This window comes from Penaeus vannamei, chromosome 24 (assembly GCF_042767895.1).
Source record: "Penaeus vannamei isolate JL-2024 chromosome 24, ASM4276789v1, whole genome shotgun sequence".
Taxonomy (NCBI): domain Eukaryota; kingdom Metazoa; phylum Arthropoda; class Malacostraca; order Decapoda; family Penaeidae; genus Penaeus; species Penaeus vannamei.
The window spans coordinates 8,845,550-8,860,549 of record NC_091572.1 but is presented as its reverse complement, the minus strand read 5'-3'; the positions used below and the strand labels follow the sequence as shown (position 1 = coordinate 8,860,549).

The 15,000-nt window shown below is 39.8% G+C and overlaps 1 protein-coding gene across 2 annotated transcripts in view; it reads left to right on the top strand.

The window, feature by feature from the left end:
• LOC113808189 (zinc finger and BTB domain-containing protein 14) overlaps positions 1–15,000 on the top strand; it is a 53,481-nt gene that overhangs the window by 16,895 nt on the left and 21,586 nt on the right. For both annotated transcript variants that reach the window (XM_070138382.1, XM_070138381.1), the window contains exon 2: positions 2,759–2,946. In XM_070138382.1, the coding sequence (XP_069994483.1) occupies positions 2,759–2,946 (188 nt within the window). The remainder of the gene's footprint in view (positions 1–2,758; positions 2,947–15,000) is intronic.

Below are 15,000 nucleotides of genomic sequence, written 5' to 3'. Positions count from 1 at the left end.
GTAGATGAACAGATAGTTCCGATATATACAATAATAACGATATTAATGAAGATAATAATATTCATGCAACTTCGAAAATATTGCACACATAAAAGTTATTAGCCTGCTATCTTTACAAGAAAAATATTCCCCAGTAAAAGACAAACAACTCGGTTTTAAAGATACCTTCGCCATCTTGAAGAAAAAAAAATCACCGTTTCTGAAAAGCAAAGTAAAGGCGTGATGTCTGTGTGTGTGCGTGTGTGTGTGTATGTGTGTGTACTTACGTACGAGCGTGCGCATGTACGCATGTGTTTATTTGCATTTATGTGTGGCTGTGTGTCCGCATGCATTTTTCCACGTATGTATGTAAGTGCTTTTAGGATTTCGAGGAAACGGTCACCAACCCCTCCCCCCTCCCCCCCCCCTCCCCCATGCCAGACGCGCAGATCATCATCATTATATCAAGACGGAAAATCTTGGGAAATCAGAGTCCTCTTCTTGTTCTCCTTCCGTTCTTTGTTCACGCGCGTGTTCTCTCTCGGTCCCGCTGTCATTTCCCTCCCTTATAGGGGTGCGGCGGAAGGCTTTCATATATAGGTACTTACATACATATACACGCACACTCACACACTCACACACACACACACACACACACACACACACACACACACACACACACACTCACACTCACACACACACACACACACACACACGTACACACACACACACACGAATTTACACACACACGAATTTACACACACACATACACACACACGTACACTCTCACACACACACACACACATATATATATATATGTGTGTGTGTGAGGGTGTGTGTGTGTGTGTGTGTGTGTGTGTGTGTACATATATATATATATATATATATATATATATATATATATATATGTCTGTGTGTATGTGTGTGTGTGTGTGTGTGTGTGTGTATATATATATATATATATATATATATATATATATATATATATATATATATATATATATATATGTATATATATAATTATATATATATAATTATATATATATATATATATATATATATATATATATATATACTTATATACTTATATATAAGAGAGAGAGAGGGAGAGAGAGCGTTAGGGGAAAGAGGAAGAGTTTGCATGTATTGTTTTGGCAATGCATTTCACGAGCGTATTTGTGCATGGGACATTTTTCCCGCGATTCCGCTTGCCAATGGGCTCGCGGGATATAATGTGCACAGTCTCTTACTCTCAGTCCAATTAGGGTTCCATGCGTCCGTGCTTTAAGGATGAGCCTGTGTGTGTTATTGGTCGGCGCCGCTTTTTTCTCCGGGTTGCGGTTCGGTTTGCTTGTTTGTTTTAGGATTTTCGTTTTTCTGGTGAATGGTTGCCGGCCTTGCAATGGCTTTTTTTTTTGCAAGGGCAAGGACCAACCAACTATTTATCCATCCATCCATCCATCCGTCCATCCATCCATTCACACATACATTCACTTTATATATATATGTATATACATATGTATATATATGTATATACATATATATAAACACACACACACACACACACACACACACACACACACACACACACACACACACATATATATATATATATATATATATATATATATATATATATATATATATATATATATATATATATATCACGTCCTGATTCTCTCTCATATTCTCTCTCTTTCCCTGCTCCTCCTCCCCTTCCTCTCCTCTCACCACTATATTACAACGTTCGCCACTTCCTCCCCTGTTAATCTTTTAACTTTTTTCTCTCTCTCACCCTCGTGTGGTGGTGTGTCCCAGGTGATGCTAATAGCGATGTACGTCTGTGTGTGCGTGTGCGTATGGGTGTGTGCGTCTATTTGCGTTTGTAGAAGACTGTATTTATTGAGGATTTTAGTATTTTTGATGTGGTTTTGTTTGCTTTTGTTTGTTTGTTTTTTACTTGGTGGATGTGTCATTTCTTGTGCGGGGAAAGGGTTGTAGGTCGGGAGTGTGCGGCGTATGTGTTTGTTTGTTTGTCCTTTGGGCGGCTTTGGATTTCTTTTCTTTGTCCCGTTCGTTTGTGTGTTTGTTTGGTTGTATGTGTTGGTTTGTTTTTCTCTTAGAGGGGATTTGGATATTTTTTTTTTTTGTTCGCTGTGGAAGTATTTGTATTTGCGTTCTATACTCGTCTGTTTGTTTGTGTGCGTCTCTGTGCGTGTGTGCGTGCATATGGCTGTTTACTTGTGCGTGCGTGTGTTTATGCGTTTCCCGGTGGCCGCGACGCTTTGCATGTTTCCGCCGCAATCCCTCGTGAATGCCAATTACAAGTTGACGGTTTGTGCAATTGCCTAACTCGATTCTCTCCACATGACATTAACCCATTAATCAATCGATCCCAAGGAAGTTTCTCCCACGATAGCAACTCCTTTGCATCCTACGTGGCAGTTAGGGATTGATGAGTAAAGCTATCCGAAGGAGCAGCAGAAGGCCCTCAGGGGGTGGAGGATGGAGGGCGGAAGGTGGAGGTAGGAGGAGGGGAGGCTCTGGTGGGGGAGGGCAAGTTGACATTGCTGAGGGCGTGAGGGTGGCAGCGGCGGGGCGGTTAGGGTAAACGCCAGCAGGGGCAGATGTGTCTTGCTGAGCGAAAGTTCATAGATTAAAACTATAAAAAGTACTTCTATATTTAATTTTTTTCTATCCCAGTTATTTTTAGGTAATTATGTATTTATCAGCCTTTGAGTCTGAGGAATACCAAATGACAGTTTCTCTTTCTTTCCAGATGGGAGCAACAATATGGATGTGAGGCGATATGAGCTGCGGTGGACGCACCACCAGTCCACTGTGGTGGCGGAGGTGGGCTCGCTCTACCGGGACGCTGCCCTGGTGGATGTCACCCTTGCTTGTGAGGACCAGCGTACATACCAGGCTCACAAGCTGGTACTCTCAGCATGCTCCCAGTACTTCCAGGTAAGTGCGTTCGAGTAGAGGACGACACCCAACTCGTATTGGAAAAAAAAGTCTGTAGAGCCGTTAGTTGAATGCAGTTCAAGTAATTTTATCTAGGGAGACATCCGGAAAAAACATGTACATTGAAAATTTATCTTATAATGACATAATGCCGTTATTTGAGAACCGAATAGCCCTTTGCGCTGCGTTTAGTGGCCGACCAGTAAGCCGGAGTGGTTGTATAGGACCAATAAGGAACGGTTGTATATATAGAACTAGCGGGAACATTGGATCTAAGGATTACGGGCGATTTATTAACAGCGGTTTACGAGATTTTGCTTCCATAAATGCTTTGCTTTTAAAGAACCAAAATGTAATAATAATATTAAGTTATTTCCGATGGTTCAGGAAGTGGGATAGAAAACAATATCAGTATTCTTATTCTTTTATAGCGATTTATTTACTCAATTCAGACGAGGGTAGGATGTGCCGTGTCACAAGATTGTGTGATACCGGTCGTTGTACAGATATATTTTTCCTCCTCTCCTTCTCACCAGTGAGTGCTAAGTCGGTCGTAATTTGTTCTTTTTTGTTTTTTGTTTTTGGTCGCACATTGATACCATCACCGCATGCCTCTAGGCGTTAAATTATAATAACAACAATAATTGTAAAAATTGTGGTAACGGTGACAGTAACACGAATGATGATAATAAGATCATGATAATAATAGAATAATGACAACGATCAATGGTGATAGTAATAACAATGATAATGATAAAAATAATAGCAATAATACTAGCAATGATAATAACGCCCATGATAGAAGAAGACCATGCCAGGGCAGCTTATCATTTCCTCAAATTTCCAATCGACTTCACACCGAACGGCGTCTACCTCCGCTTCCCAAAAGAGTGATTATTGCTCGTCTCGAGAAAAGTGCCTGCAAGATTGCACTTCTTTGGTCCCGCAACGTTGCAATGACAGAGAGAAAATTAGTCATATATATCCCCGTCTCTGCCTCCCACACCTGCCAGCCTGCCAAGGTCCTCCCGGTGGATTTGTCCTGTTGGGGTCGCTCTTATTTTTTTTATTTTATATTATTATTCTTTTTCTTCTGTGGGAGAAGGAGGAAGACGGTGATGCAGGTTGGGGGAGGGAGCGGGGAGAGAAGGAGGAAGGGGAGGGGGAGGGAGAGGGTGATGGGCTTAGGGGGGTTGGACAGGGAGAAGGAAAGAGAGAAGGAGGGAGATGGAGAGAGAAAAAAAAGAAAATGAAAGGGGAGAGCGAGAAAAAGAGCAAAAAATAGAGACAAAGGCAGAGATAAATCGGCGGCAGAGACATGCATTTTTGCCTACGGATGTGAGTACGCGTGATTCGCAAATACGCATACATATTTTCTGTGGAAACACGAGTTGCAGTAAAAGAAAAAGAGAGTAAGAGCAACAACAGCAGAGAGAGAGAAAGAGACAGACATGGACACAGACACAGCCAGACAGGGAAACGAAAGAAAGACAGAAAAAAAGAACAAATGAAAATGAAAAAGAAACGGAAAGAAATAAACAGAGCGGGATCATCCTCTATGTTTGCTGGAGAGGCGGGAAAGGGGAAAAATCTGTATACTACGGTCTTGTGATCTTTAGACCAAAATGTCAAGCGGTTAAAGATCTCCCAGGAAGATGGAGAGGAAATCACGTTAATAAAATGACCTCACTTGTATTATCTCGTGATACTTTAAGCCATCCGATATCGTTTCCATTAAATGTATATATGATCGTTAAAGTTGATTCATTGGTTGATTAAAAATATATCGTGATTAAACAAATAACCTTTGCGTTCAGGAAAAAAAATGTGTTCATTCAGTATGCATCTGTTTATGTATAATCAATCCAGCTCTATTTTATACATTAATACAAGAAGTATCTGTTTGGTTAAACGGTTTGATTCAGAGTCACGACTTGGAATTACGTGTGGGGGAGGAGAGGGAGGGTGGGGGAAGGGGGAGGAGGGAGTGAAGAAAGGGGGGAGGGGGGAAGGAGGGAGTGAAGAAAAAAAATAGGGGGGGGGGTTGCGTTACATAAGCTATCCGCCTTTTGATTCTCGAGTCTTGACAGCATAAAACAGAACTCCCCCCCCTATCCCCCAATCGCCTACCCCCCCCTCCTCCTCCTCCTTCCCCGTCTCCACCGTCGACGCTGAAAGACCAAAGAGACGTGATTAAGTGAAGGGAAATGGATGAAAATAATAATCAAAAGGTTTTTAGAAAATGGAATATGTGTATTGAGAAAAGCAATTGCTCTCAATGGATTTCGGGTGATGGGGAAGGGGGGAGGGAGGGGGGAGGTGAAGGGGGTGATGGGTGACAGGGTAGGGTGTTGGAGGGGTTTAAAGGGGAGGAAAAGGAGGACGGAGACAGTTGTGAGGGGAAAGGAAAAGGAGAGAGAGAAGAGGTAGAGGAAAAAGAGGACAGAGACTAGAATAAAGGGATAGGAAGAGGAGGGAAAAGAGGAAGAGGAAAAAGAGGAGGAAGAGGATGAGAAAAAGGAGGAGGAGCAAAAGGAAGAGAAGTGTAAAAAAAAAAATCAGGAGAAAGGGTTGGAGAAGGACAAGGAGAAGGAGAAGTGACCGAAGAAGAAGACGAAGTAATAGGAGAAGAACAAAAAAAAAACAAGGAAGAAAGAAGACATCATCCTTCCTCCCCCTACCCCCCCCCTCCACCTCCACCTTCCATCCCCACCCCTCTATCAACCCCTCCACCTTCCTTCCCCACCCCTCTATCAACCCCTCACCTTCCTTCCCCACCCCTCTATCAACCCCTCCACCTTCCTTCCCCACCCCTCTATCAACCCCTCCACCTTCCTTCCCCACCCCTCTATCAACCCCTCCACCTTCCTTCCCCACCCCTCTATCAACCCCTCCACCTTCCTTCCCCACCCCTCTATCAACCCCTCCATCAACAAACCCCAACCGACATCATTCCAGCGATAACCACCGATGACGTCGAAGACCTTGGAGGAAATGACGGAGCCCCAAGACGGCCAGAAAGAAGTCCTCGATCTACAGAAGCACAAGACGCCGGCGGTTTGGTTCTATTGATATTCTTTATTCGTGAGTGTCAGTGGCGATTTTTTTTTTTTTTTCTTTTTTCTTTTTTTATTAGGGGGGGGAGGGGGTAAAGGGGTAGGGGGAGGGAAGGTTGAGAGAAAGGGAGAGGGGGAGTGGGAGAGGGGGGAGGGGGAGAGGGGGAGGTGGAGAAGGAGAGGGTGAGAGGGGGAGGGTGAGAGGGGGAGGGTGAGAGGAAGAGGGAGAGAGGGAGAGGGAGAGAGAGAGAGAGAGAGAGAGAGAGAGAGAGAGAGAGAGAGAGAGAGAGAGAGAGAGTGAGAGAGTGAGAGAGAGAGAGAGAGAGAGAGAGAGAGAGAGAGAGAGAGAGAGAGAGAAAGAGAGAGAGAAAGAAAGACTGATTAGGTGAAAGAAGGTGACAGGGAGGAAGAGATTGAACATAGTTAAATATTCTCGAAATAATAAAATATTCCTGGAAATTATTATTGGCATAATTGTTGTTTGTTCGCCATTATTATTCCTTTTGTATTCATTATCATGTGGAATTTAAAAGGTTGAATTTATTAACAAGAGATATGCAAAAAACAAATGTAAAAGAAATTAAGCGATAAAGAGATAGTGACGAAGAAAAAAATAATAAACAGGTGACGATTCCTAACCCCCCCCCCCCCGAAAAAGAAAATAATAATGATAAAAAAATCCCATAAACTATCTATCGCTGGTAAAGAATGATAAACAAGAAAATAAGACTAGTTTCCTTTCCACCAATCACAAACAAGCGAACCGTGACAAACCAGTTCCTCTTTCCGCAAACAATCGGTGCATGCAATTCATACACCCCCCCCCCTCCACCCCCATACCACCTCCTTGGTCGTGTTAGTCATCATTGGATCTCACACATACGGCTGGAGGGCCTGGAGGGGCAGGAGGGGCTGGAGGAGGGAGGAGGGAGGAAGGGCAGGAGGAGGGTCTCACGTGGGAGGGAATGGGGAGAAGGGGAGGAAGGAGAGAAGGGGATGAAGGAGGGGGAAGAGGGAGGGAGGGAAGGGGGGTGAAGGAGAGGAGGGGTGAAGGAGAGGAGGGAGGAAGAGGAGAGGGGTGCAGGAGAGGGAGGAGGGAGGGAGAGAGGTGGGTGAATGACAGGAGGGGGGAGGGAGGGAGGGAAGAAGGTGGGAGGGAGGGTAGAGGAGGGATGAAGGGGGTGAAGGAGGGAGGATGGGGAGGAGGGTGGTTTTCTCACGTGGTTAAGGCGAACGAGAGGGAGGGAAGGGGATATGGAGGGCGAGAGGGAGGGATTTGTAAATATATGCTTCTTGCTGGAGAATATATATATGTATATATATACATACATATATATATATATATATATATATATATATATATATATATATATATATATATATATATATATATATATATTGATATAGATGTATATATAGTATATATATATGCATATATATGTGTGTGTGTGTGTGTGTATGTGTGTGTGTGTGTGTGTGTGTGTGTGTATGTGTGTCTGTATTTATATATTTATAAAGCACTTATTCGCCATCTCCCATCATTTTCTCTCTTTGTTTCTCTCCGTCTATCTGCCTGTCTCTTTGTCAACCTCCTCCCCCACCTCCTCTCCCCCTTTTCCTCTTCCTCTACCTCCTTCTCCACCTCCCTCTCTCCCTCTGTACTCACCTCCTATCTTTCCTCCCTCCCTATCCACCATTATCTTCCCATTTTCCTTCTTCCTCTGCCTCTCGACGCCGTCCACGTCACAGCCAGCATCCTTCAAGTCGCTCTCAAATCAACACGAGGTCACTCCCCCCCCCCTCCCCCTCTTCCCTCCTCTCCCCTCCTTTATTCTCCAATTTCTTTTCACTTGTTTATGAGGACGGTGACGATTATGCCAATGATGATGACAGCAATGATAATGATATAATTATCATCACTACCATCGTCATCGTCATCATTATCATTATCATTATCATTATCATCATCATCATCATCATCATCATCATTATCATCATCATCATCATCATTATCATCATCATCATTATCATTATCATTATCATTATCATCATCATCATCATCATCATTATCATCATCATCATCATTATCATCATTGTTATTATTATTATCTTTTCTTGTTCTTCGTGTTGCTCTTTCTCTTCTTAGTCACATTCCCTTTCCTTTTTTCCATCTCTCCTCTCACCCCTTCTTTCTCCCCAACCTTTCTCTCCTTGCGTTACCCTATCCCCTCCCTATTCCAACCTCCACCCACTCCTCCTCCCCCTCCCCTTCCTCTCCTTCCTCCACCCACCCATCTCTTTACCTCCTTCTCTCTCTCCCTCCCACCCCCACTCTCTCTCCTGCCTCTCCATTCCTCTCCCTCCTCCCACCCCCACTCTCTCTCCTACGTCTCCCTTCCCCTCCCTCCTCCCACCCCCACTCTCTTTCCTACCTCCTCCTATCCGTCCCCTTCCCCCTCCTTCTCTCTCTCTCCTTCTCTCTTCCTCCCGTAGCGGTTGTCCGATGAGGAGGAGGGGGAGGGGAGGAGGAGGGGGGAGGGGGGGGGGGTACGGAACAGCCCCCCACCCCCACCCCCTCCACCACACGCAGGCAGTCACTCACTCAGAGCCCCAAAGCCACACCCAGCAAGCAGCCAAGCAAAGCTGCAGCGCCCGACAAGAGGGAGGGAAGGAAGACCCGCTACGCACGCTGGTCCTCCTCTTTTTCGTCCTCTTCCTCCTCCTCCTCCTCCTGTCTTCTTCTTCTTTTTCCTACTTTGTTTTGTATTTTTTTGGTTGTTTATTTGTTTATTTTTTTATTTATTTTTTTTTTATTTTAGATTTTTTTTGTGCATCCTTTTATTTCTCCTCTTTCTATTCCTACTTCTTACATTCTTTCTCCTTTCCTTTCAAAACCTTTTCCTCCTTCTTCCCTTCCTTTCGCTCCTTACTTCCTCTTTCACCTCCCTCACTACTTCCTTTCCCTCCTCTGCCCCCTCCCCCTTTTCCTCCTCGTCCTCTCCCAGCGTTCTCATTTTTCTCCTCCTCCTCTCCCTTCTTTGCTCTCCCAGCGTTCTCATTTCCTCCTTTTTTCTCCTTGTTCTCCTTTTCCTACTCCACCTCCTCTCCCCTTTTCCTCTTCCTCCTTCTCCATCTCATACTCTTCCTCCTTTTCCTCCTCCACCTCCTCCCCTCTTTCCTCCTCCATCTCCTACTCCTCCCTCCTTTTCCTCCTCCACCTCCTGCCTCCCTTTTCCTCTCCCTCCTCCTACTCCTGTCCCCCTTTTCCTCCTTTTCCTGCTCCTCCTCCTGTCTCCCTTTTCCTCTTCCTCCTCTACTCCTGTCCCCCTTTTCCTCCTTTTCCTCCTCCACCCTCATGTCCCCCTTTTCCTCCCCTCCTCCACCTCCTGTCTCCCTTTTCCTCCTCCACCTCCCTGTCCCCCTTTTTCCTCCCCCTCCTCCACTTCCTGTCCCCCTTTTCCTCTCCCTCCTCCTCTCCCTCCTCTTGCTCCTCCTCCTCCTCCTCTCCCCCTTTTCCTCTACCTCCTACCCTCCCTGCTTTTCCTCCTCCTCCTCCTCTCCGCCTTTTCCTCTTCCTCCTTCTCTCCCTCCTTTTCCTCCTCCTCCTCCTCCTATCCACCTTTTCCTCTACCTCCTACCCTCCCTGCTTTTCCTCCTCCTCCTCCTCCTCTCCCCCTTTTCGTCTTCCTCCTTCTCTCCCTCCTTTTCCTCCTCCTCCTCCTCCTCGTCCTTCACAACATCGCTCCGCAGACTAAACACGAGAGACTGGAGGGAATTCGCTAGTCATAACTTTTCCTTTTTTTGTTGTTTTTTCTTATATTTTTTCCCCTTCTTGTCCAGCCGAGTAGACAAATATTTAAATTTGGGTGTTGTTATTGTATTTTTTATTGTTGTTTCTGTTTTGATTATTGTTGTTGTTGTTGTTATCATTATTATTGTTATAATTATTATTTTTTATTGTTATTATTGTTATCATCATTATTGTTATTGTTATAAATTTTATTGTTATTGTTATTTATTTTATTGTTATTATTATTATTGTTGTTATTATTATTGTTATTATTATTATTATTGTTATTATTATTATAGTATTATCATTGATATTATTATTGTTATCATTATTATCATTATTATCTTCATTGTCATCATTATTATCATTGTTGTTGTCACTGATATTATTATTACTAAAAGTGTGTCGTTCTCATTTTTATTTATGATCTTGTTATCGCTATATGAAACCGGTGTTGAATGTGATTTATTTCTAGGCTAAAACAGAAAGAATAACACGTGTGGTTTGAATAATAACGATTTATAAATATCAGTTTCGGAACCTGGAGAATAAAATATAACGGTTATCGTGTTGTCGCCATTTTGTTTTGGTGTTTACTATAAGCAAAATATTTTTTTCCCGCGTCTGTAGAATCTGCTCCATAAGTCCTCAATACTAGGAAGTGTGTTTTTTATATCTTTTTCTTTATTTCTTCTAATCTTTTTTTTTTTTTTTCTTACTCGTGTTGAGATATTCGCTTTGATCTGAAATCGTCTACAGATCCAGGCACAGCTTGGAGAATCTAGTGACATCTTAAGTTTTGTTGTGGTCTTCCGCTTTGGTGAAGACAGTCGTTCGGTAATTTATTTCTTCTTTCTCCCAATCACTTTCTTTCTTTCTTTCTTTTTCTGTTTGTCTCATTCTGTCTGCTTGTTTGGCTGTCTGTTTGTCTGACTGACTGTCTGTCTGTCCTTTCTCTCTCTCTCTCTCTCTCTCTCTCTCTCTCTCTCTCTCTCTCTCTCTCTCTCTCTCTCTCTCTCTCTCTCTTCCCTCTCCCTTCCCTCCCCCTCCTTCCCTCCCTCCCTTCCTTCCTTCTTCCCTTCTTCCCCCCTTTCCCTTCCTTCTTCCCTCCCTCTCTTCCTTCTTCCCTTCTTCCCTCCCTCCCTTCCTTCCTCTGTCCTTCCTGCCATCTCCCTCCCTCCCTCTTTCCATCCCTCTCTCTCTCTTTTACTTTTCTCTTTTTTCTTGTGTTACTTTACGAGCAGGTGGTGAAAAAGATGGCTTTGTGTTGCTGTCGTTCGTTACACGGGCAGTTAGTTAGATGCTGTTGTTCACCTCCTATCTCGTTCTGTTCCGAGCTTGTGTTCGAACATCTCGCCATTTCGAGCTCGAATCTGTGTAGGGAAGATAGCATCATTTTGTTGCATTTTCGTTTTGGGCTTCTCTCTCGTCTTCTGTTTCTGCTTCTTCTACTTTCTTTTTCTTCTACAGCGTCACGATTATATTGTTGATGTTGTTCTTGTTATTATTACAGCATCACGATGATATTGTTGATGTTGATGTTCTTATTATTGTTATTATTAGTATAAGTAGTAGTGGTAGCACCCTTGATCATTAACCATCTATTGAATTGTGTTATTTACTTATCAAAGGACTTTCTCTTCACTTCGATATTATTTGTTTGTCGTGATTACTTAGTTCATTTTTTTCGTCCGTTAAACAATTTAACACGTGTACAATTTCCATTTTAGCGTATGACGAACTGAAAAGCAAACACAATGAAAAATGTGACATAAACCTCATAATAGAAATAGGGATTAGGAAAGCAAAAATTATGGCTTTATTGCTGATACAAATAACAAAAAAGATTATGTTTTATGATGGTATTTACAGCGAGATTCATAGAGCCAGTTATGTTTTCCTGAATGTATCGTAGATATTGTCGGTACCCCCCCCCTTTTTATTTATTTTTTATTGTTTTTTATTTATTTATTTGTTCATTTTTACTCTGAAGTTCGTTTTATTATGGTAGCCTATTTTATTAGGGTGGCTTTGGATGTTAGAGATTTCAAATAGTTTTTTTTTTTTTTTAATCTCTCGTCTTCTGTTCCTTCTTCGTTTTCTTTACATCTTCGTTCTGTTTTCTTTCTTTTTTCTTTCTTTTTTTACTTTGCGTCTTTTCTTCCTCTTTTGCTTCTTCTTGTTCTTCCTCCTTCTCCTCTTCCTCTTCCTCTTCTTCCTCTTGTACTGCTTCTTCGTCCTTTTCTTCTTTGTTATTCTGTTTCTCATATTCTTATCGTATATCGGTGATATATGCCAATTATTATTATTATTATTATTATTATTATTATTATTATTATTATTATTATTATTATTATTAATATTATTATTATTATTATTATTATTATTATTATTATTATTGTCATTATCATTATTATTGCTATTTTTGTTATTAGTGTTCTTGTTTTACCATCATTATTTATATTTTATAATTATTATCATTATCATTATTAGTATTAACAACAAAGAAAATAAGAATTCCATATAAAAGATTAGAAAAAAGAGAGGGAAAACAAGAAATTCGGGAAGAAAGAGAATAAGAGAATAATCTAAAGAAAATTAAAATAGGAAAGAAGGGAAGGATAAACAAAGAGGAGATCAACTTGCAATAAAAGGAGAAAAGGAGTTTGTGAAATAGGTTGCAGAGATAAGCGAGAAATACCGAAAGATGGAAGATAAAGAAATGAAAGAAAAGAGGGACAGGAAGAGAGAGAGAGAGGAAAGAAGAATTACCCGAAATAAAGACTTAGATAAACTTGAAAATGTAAAGAGAAATTGGTTTCCTGAAATTGTTTTATGGAAAATTAGAAAAGATTAAAAGCGAGGAAAATGGAGAAGGTGAGAGACAGGAAGAGAAACAAAAACAAAGAGATAAGATAGAAGAAATGGAATTCGTGAAATTAGGTATAGAGGAAATAGAGAAGTACCGAAGGACTGATGATAATGCTAAAAAAAAAGACAGAAAGAGAGAGAGAGAGAGAGAGAGAGAGAGAGAGAGAGAGAGAGAGAGAGAGAGAGAGAGAGAGAGAGAGAGAGAGAGAGAGAGAGAGAGAGAGAGAGAGAAAGAGAAAGAGAAAGGGAGAGAGAGAGAAAGAGAAAGGGAGAGAGAGAGAAAGAGAAAGGGAGAGAGAGAGAGAGAGGAAAATTACCTAAAGAAAAGGCTAATAAACATGAAATTGAGGGAGACATAGAGCTTGTGAAATTGGCTGTAGAGGAAATCCGTACATGATCTGAAGGATTATTGTTACGGGCATTAGTAGTATTAATATTAATAGTGTTAATGGTATGTTTATTTTGGTAATGCTGCTTTGCGTTCGACTGTTCTTGATATCGTTTGTTGGTATGTAATCTCTCTTTCTCTCGCTCTCTTTCTCTCTATCTTTCTCTCTCCTTCTTTCTTTCTCTCTTTCTCTTTTCTCTCTCTCTCTCTATCTATCTATCTCTCTTCTCTCTCTCTCTCGCTCTTCTCTCTCTCTCTCTCTCTCTCTCTCTCTCTCTCTCTCTCTCTCTCTATATATATATATATATATATATATATATATATATAGTTTATTATTATTATTATTTTTTTAATATATATATATATATATATATATATATATATATATATATATATATGTATATATATATGTATATATATATATATATATATATATATATATATATATATATATATATATATATATATATATATATATATATCTGTCTCTCTCTCTCACTCTCTCACTCTTTCCCTGCCCCTCTTCCTCACCCTCTCCTTCTTCTCACTCTCACTCTTTCCCTCCTTCCTTCTCTCTCCTCATACTCCCTCCCTCCCGTTTCCTCTCTCTGTCCTCCACCTCGCTCTACTCTTCTTCTCTCTCCCTCCCTTGCAACTCTCCCTCTTCCCCTGTTTATGTCTCATAATCCTCTCCATTAGCTGTCTCTTTTGGTTATATCCGTCCTCTTATGTGCATGTATAAGTCCAATTTAATGTTTGTTTATCATTGATATTGTTTTGTTGCTGTTATTATTATTATTATCATCATCATCAATATTATTTGTTATTGTTATTATTATTGTTGTTGTTGTTATTATTATTGTTATTTTCCTTATTATTGTCATATTATTATTATTATTATTGTTATTATTATTATTATTATTATTATTATTATTATTATTATTGTCATTGTTGTTGTTGTTGTTGTTACTATTATTATTATTAGTTCATTATTATTATTATTATTATCATTTTTATTATTATTATTATTATTACCATTATTATTATTGTTATTATTGATATTATCGTTATTATTATTTTATTGTTATTACTGTAATTGTTATCAAAATTGTAATTATTATAATCATTATGATTATTATTATCATCATTATTGTTATTATTTTTATTGTTACTGTTATTATTACATTATATTTTTTATTATCTTTATATAATATTTTTTATTATTGTTACATTATTAATTATCAATATTATTATATTTATCATTATCAATATTGCTCTTATTTTGTTTTAATTATTGTTATTAATATTACCATTGATGTTTTTGTAATTATTATTATTATTATATTATTATTATTATTGTTATTGTTATTGTTATTATTATTATTATTGTTATTATTGTCGTTGTTATTATTATTACTGTAATCATCATCATCATCATCATCATTATTGTATCATTTCATTTTTATAATTGTTATCATTATTTTTATTATGTATTTCTTTATCATCATACTTTCTTGGAGTTGATATTTATCATTTTATTATTGCAGTATGTGCTGTGTTTTCTAATCATCGGTTTTATTCCTTTTTATCGTGAATTTAATTATAATTATTGCTCTTAATAGATATTAAGATTTATTTTCGCATTAATTTATTTGTTTATGATTTTCCCGTTATGGATTTTTCATATCGCGGAGAATTATTTTTTTCGTGATTGCCAGAAAATGATTTAATAGCAACGAGGACTAATGAAGAGAGAGAGAGAGAGAGAGAGAGAGAGAGAGAGAGAGAGAGAGAGAGAGAGAGAGAGAGAGAGAGAGAGAGAGAGAGAGAGAGAATGAAAGAGAGAAAAGGAAAGAGAAAGTAGAAAGAGAGAGAGAGAAGAAAATGGAAGAAAGTGAACAAAAACGGAAAAAGAAAGAAAGGAAAAAGAAGATATAATGACAACGATG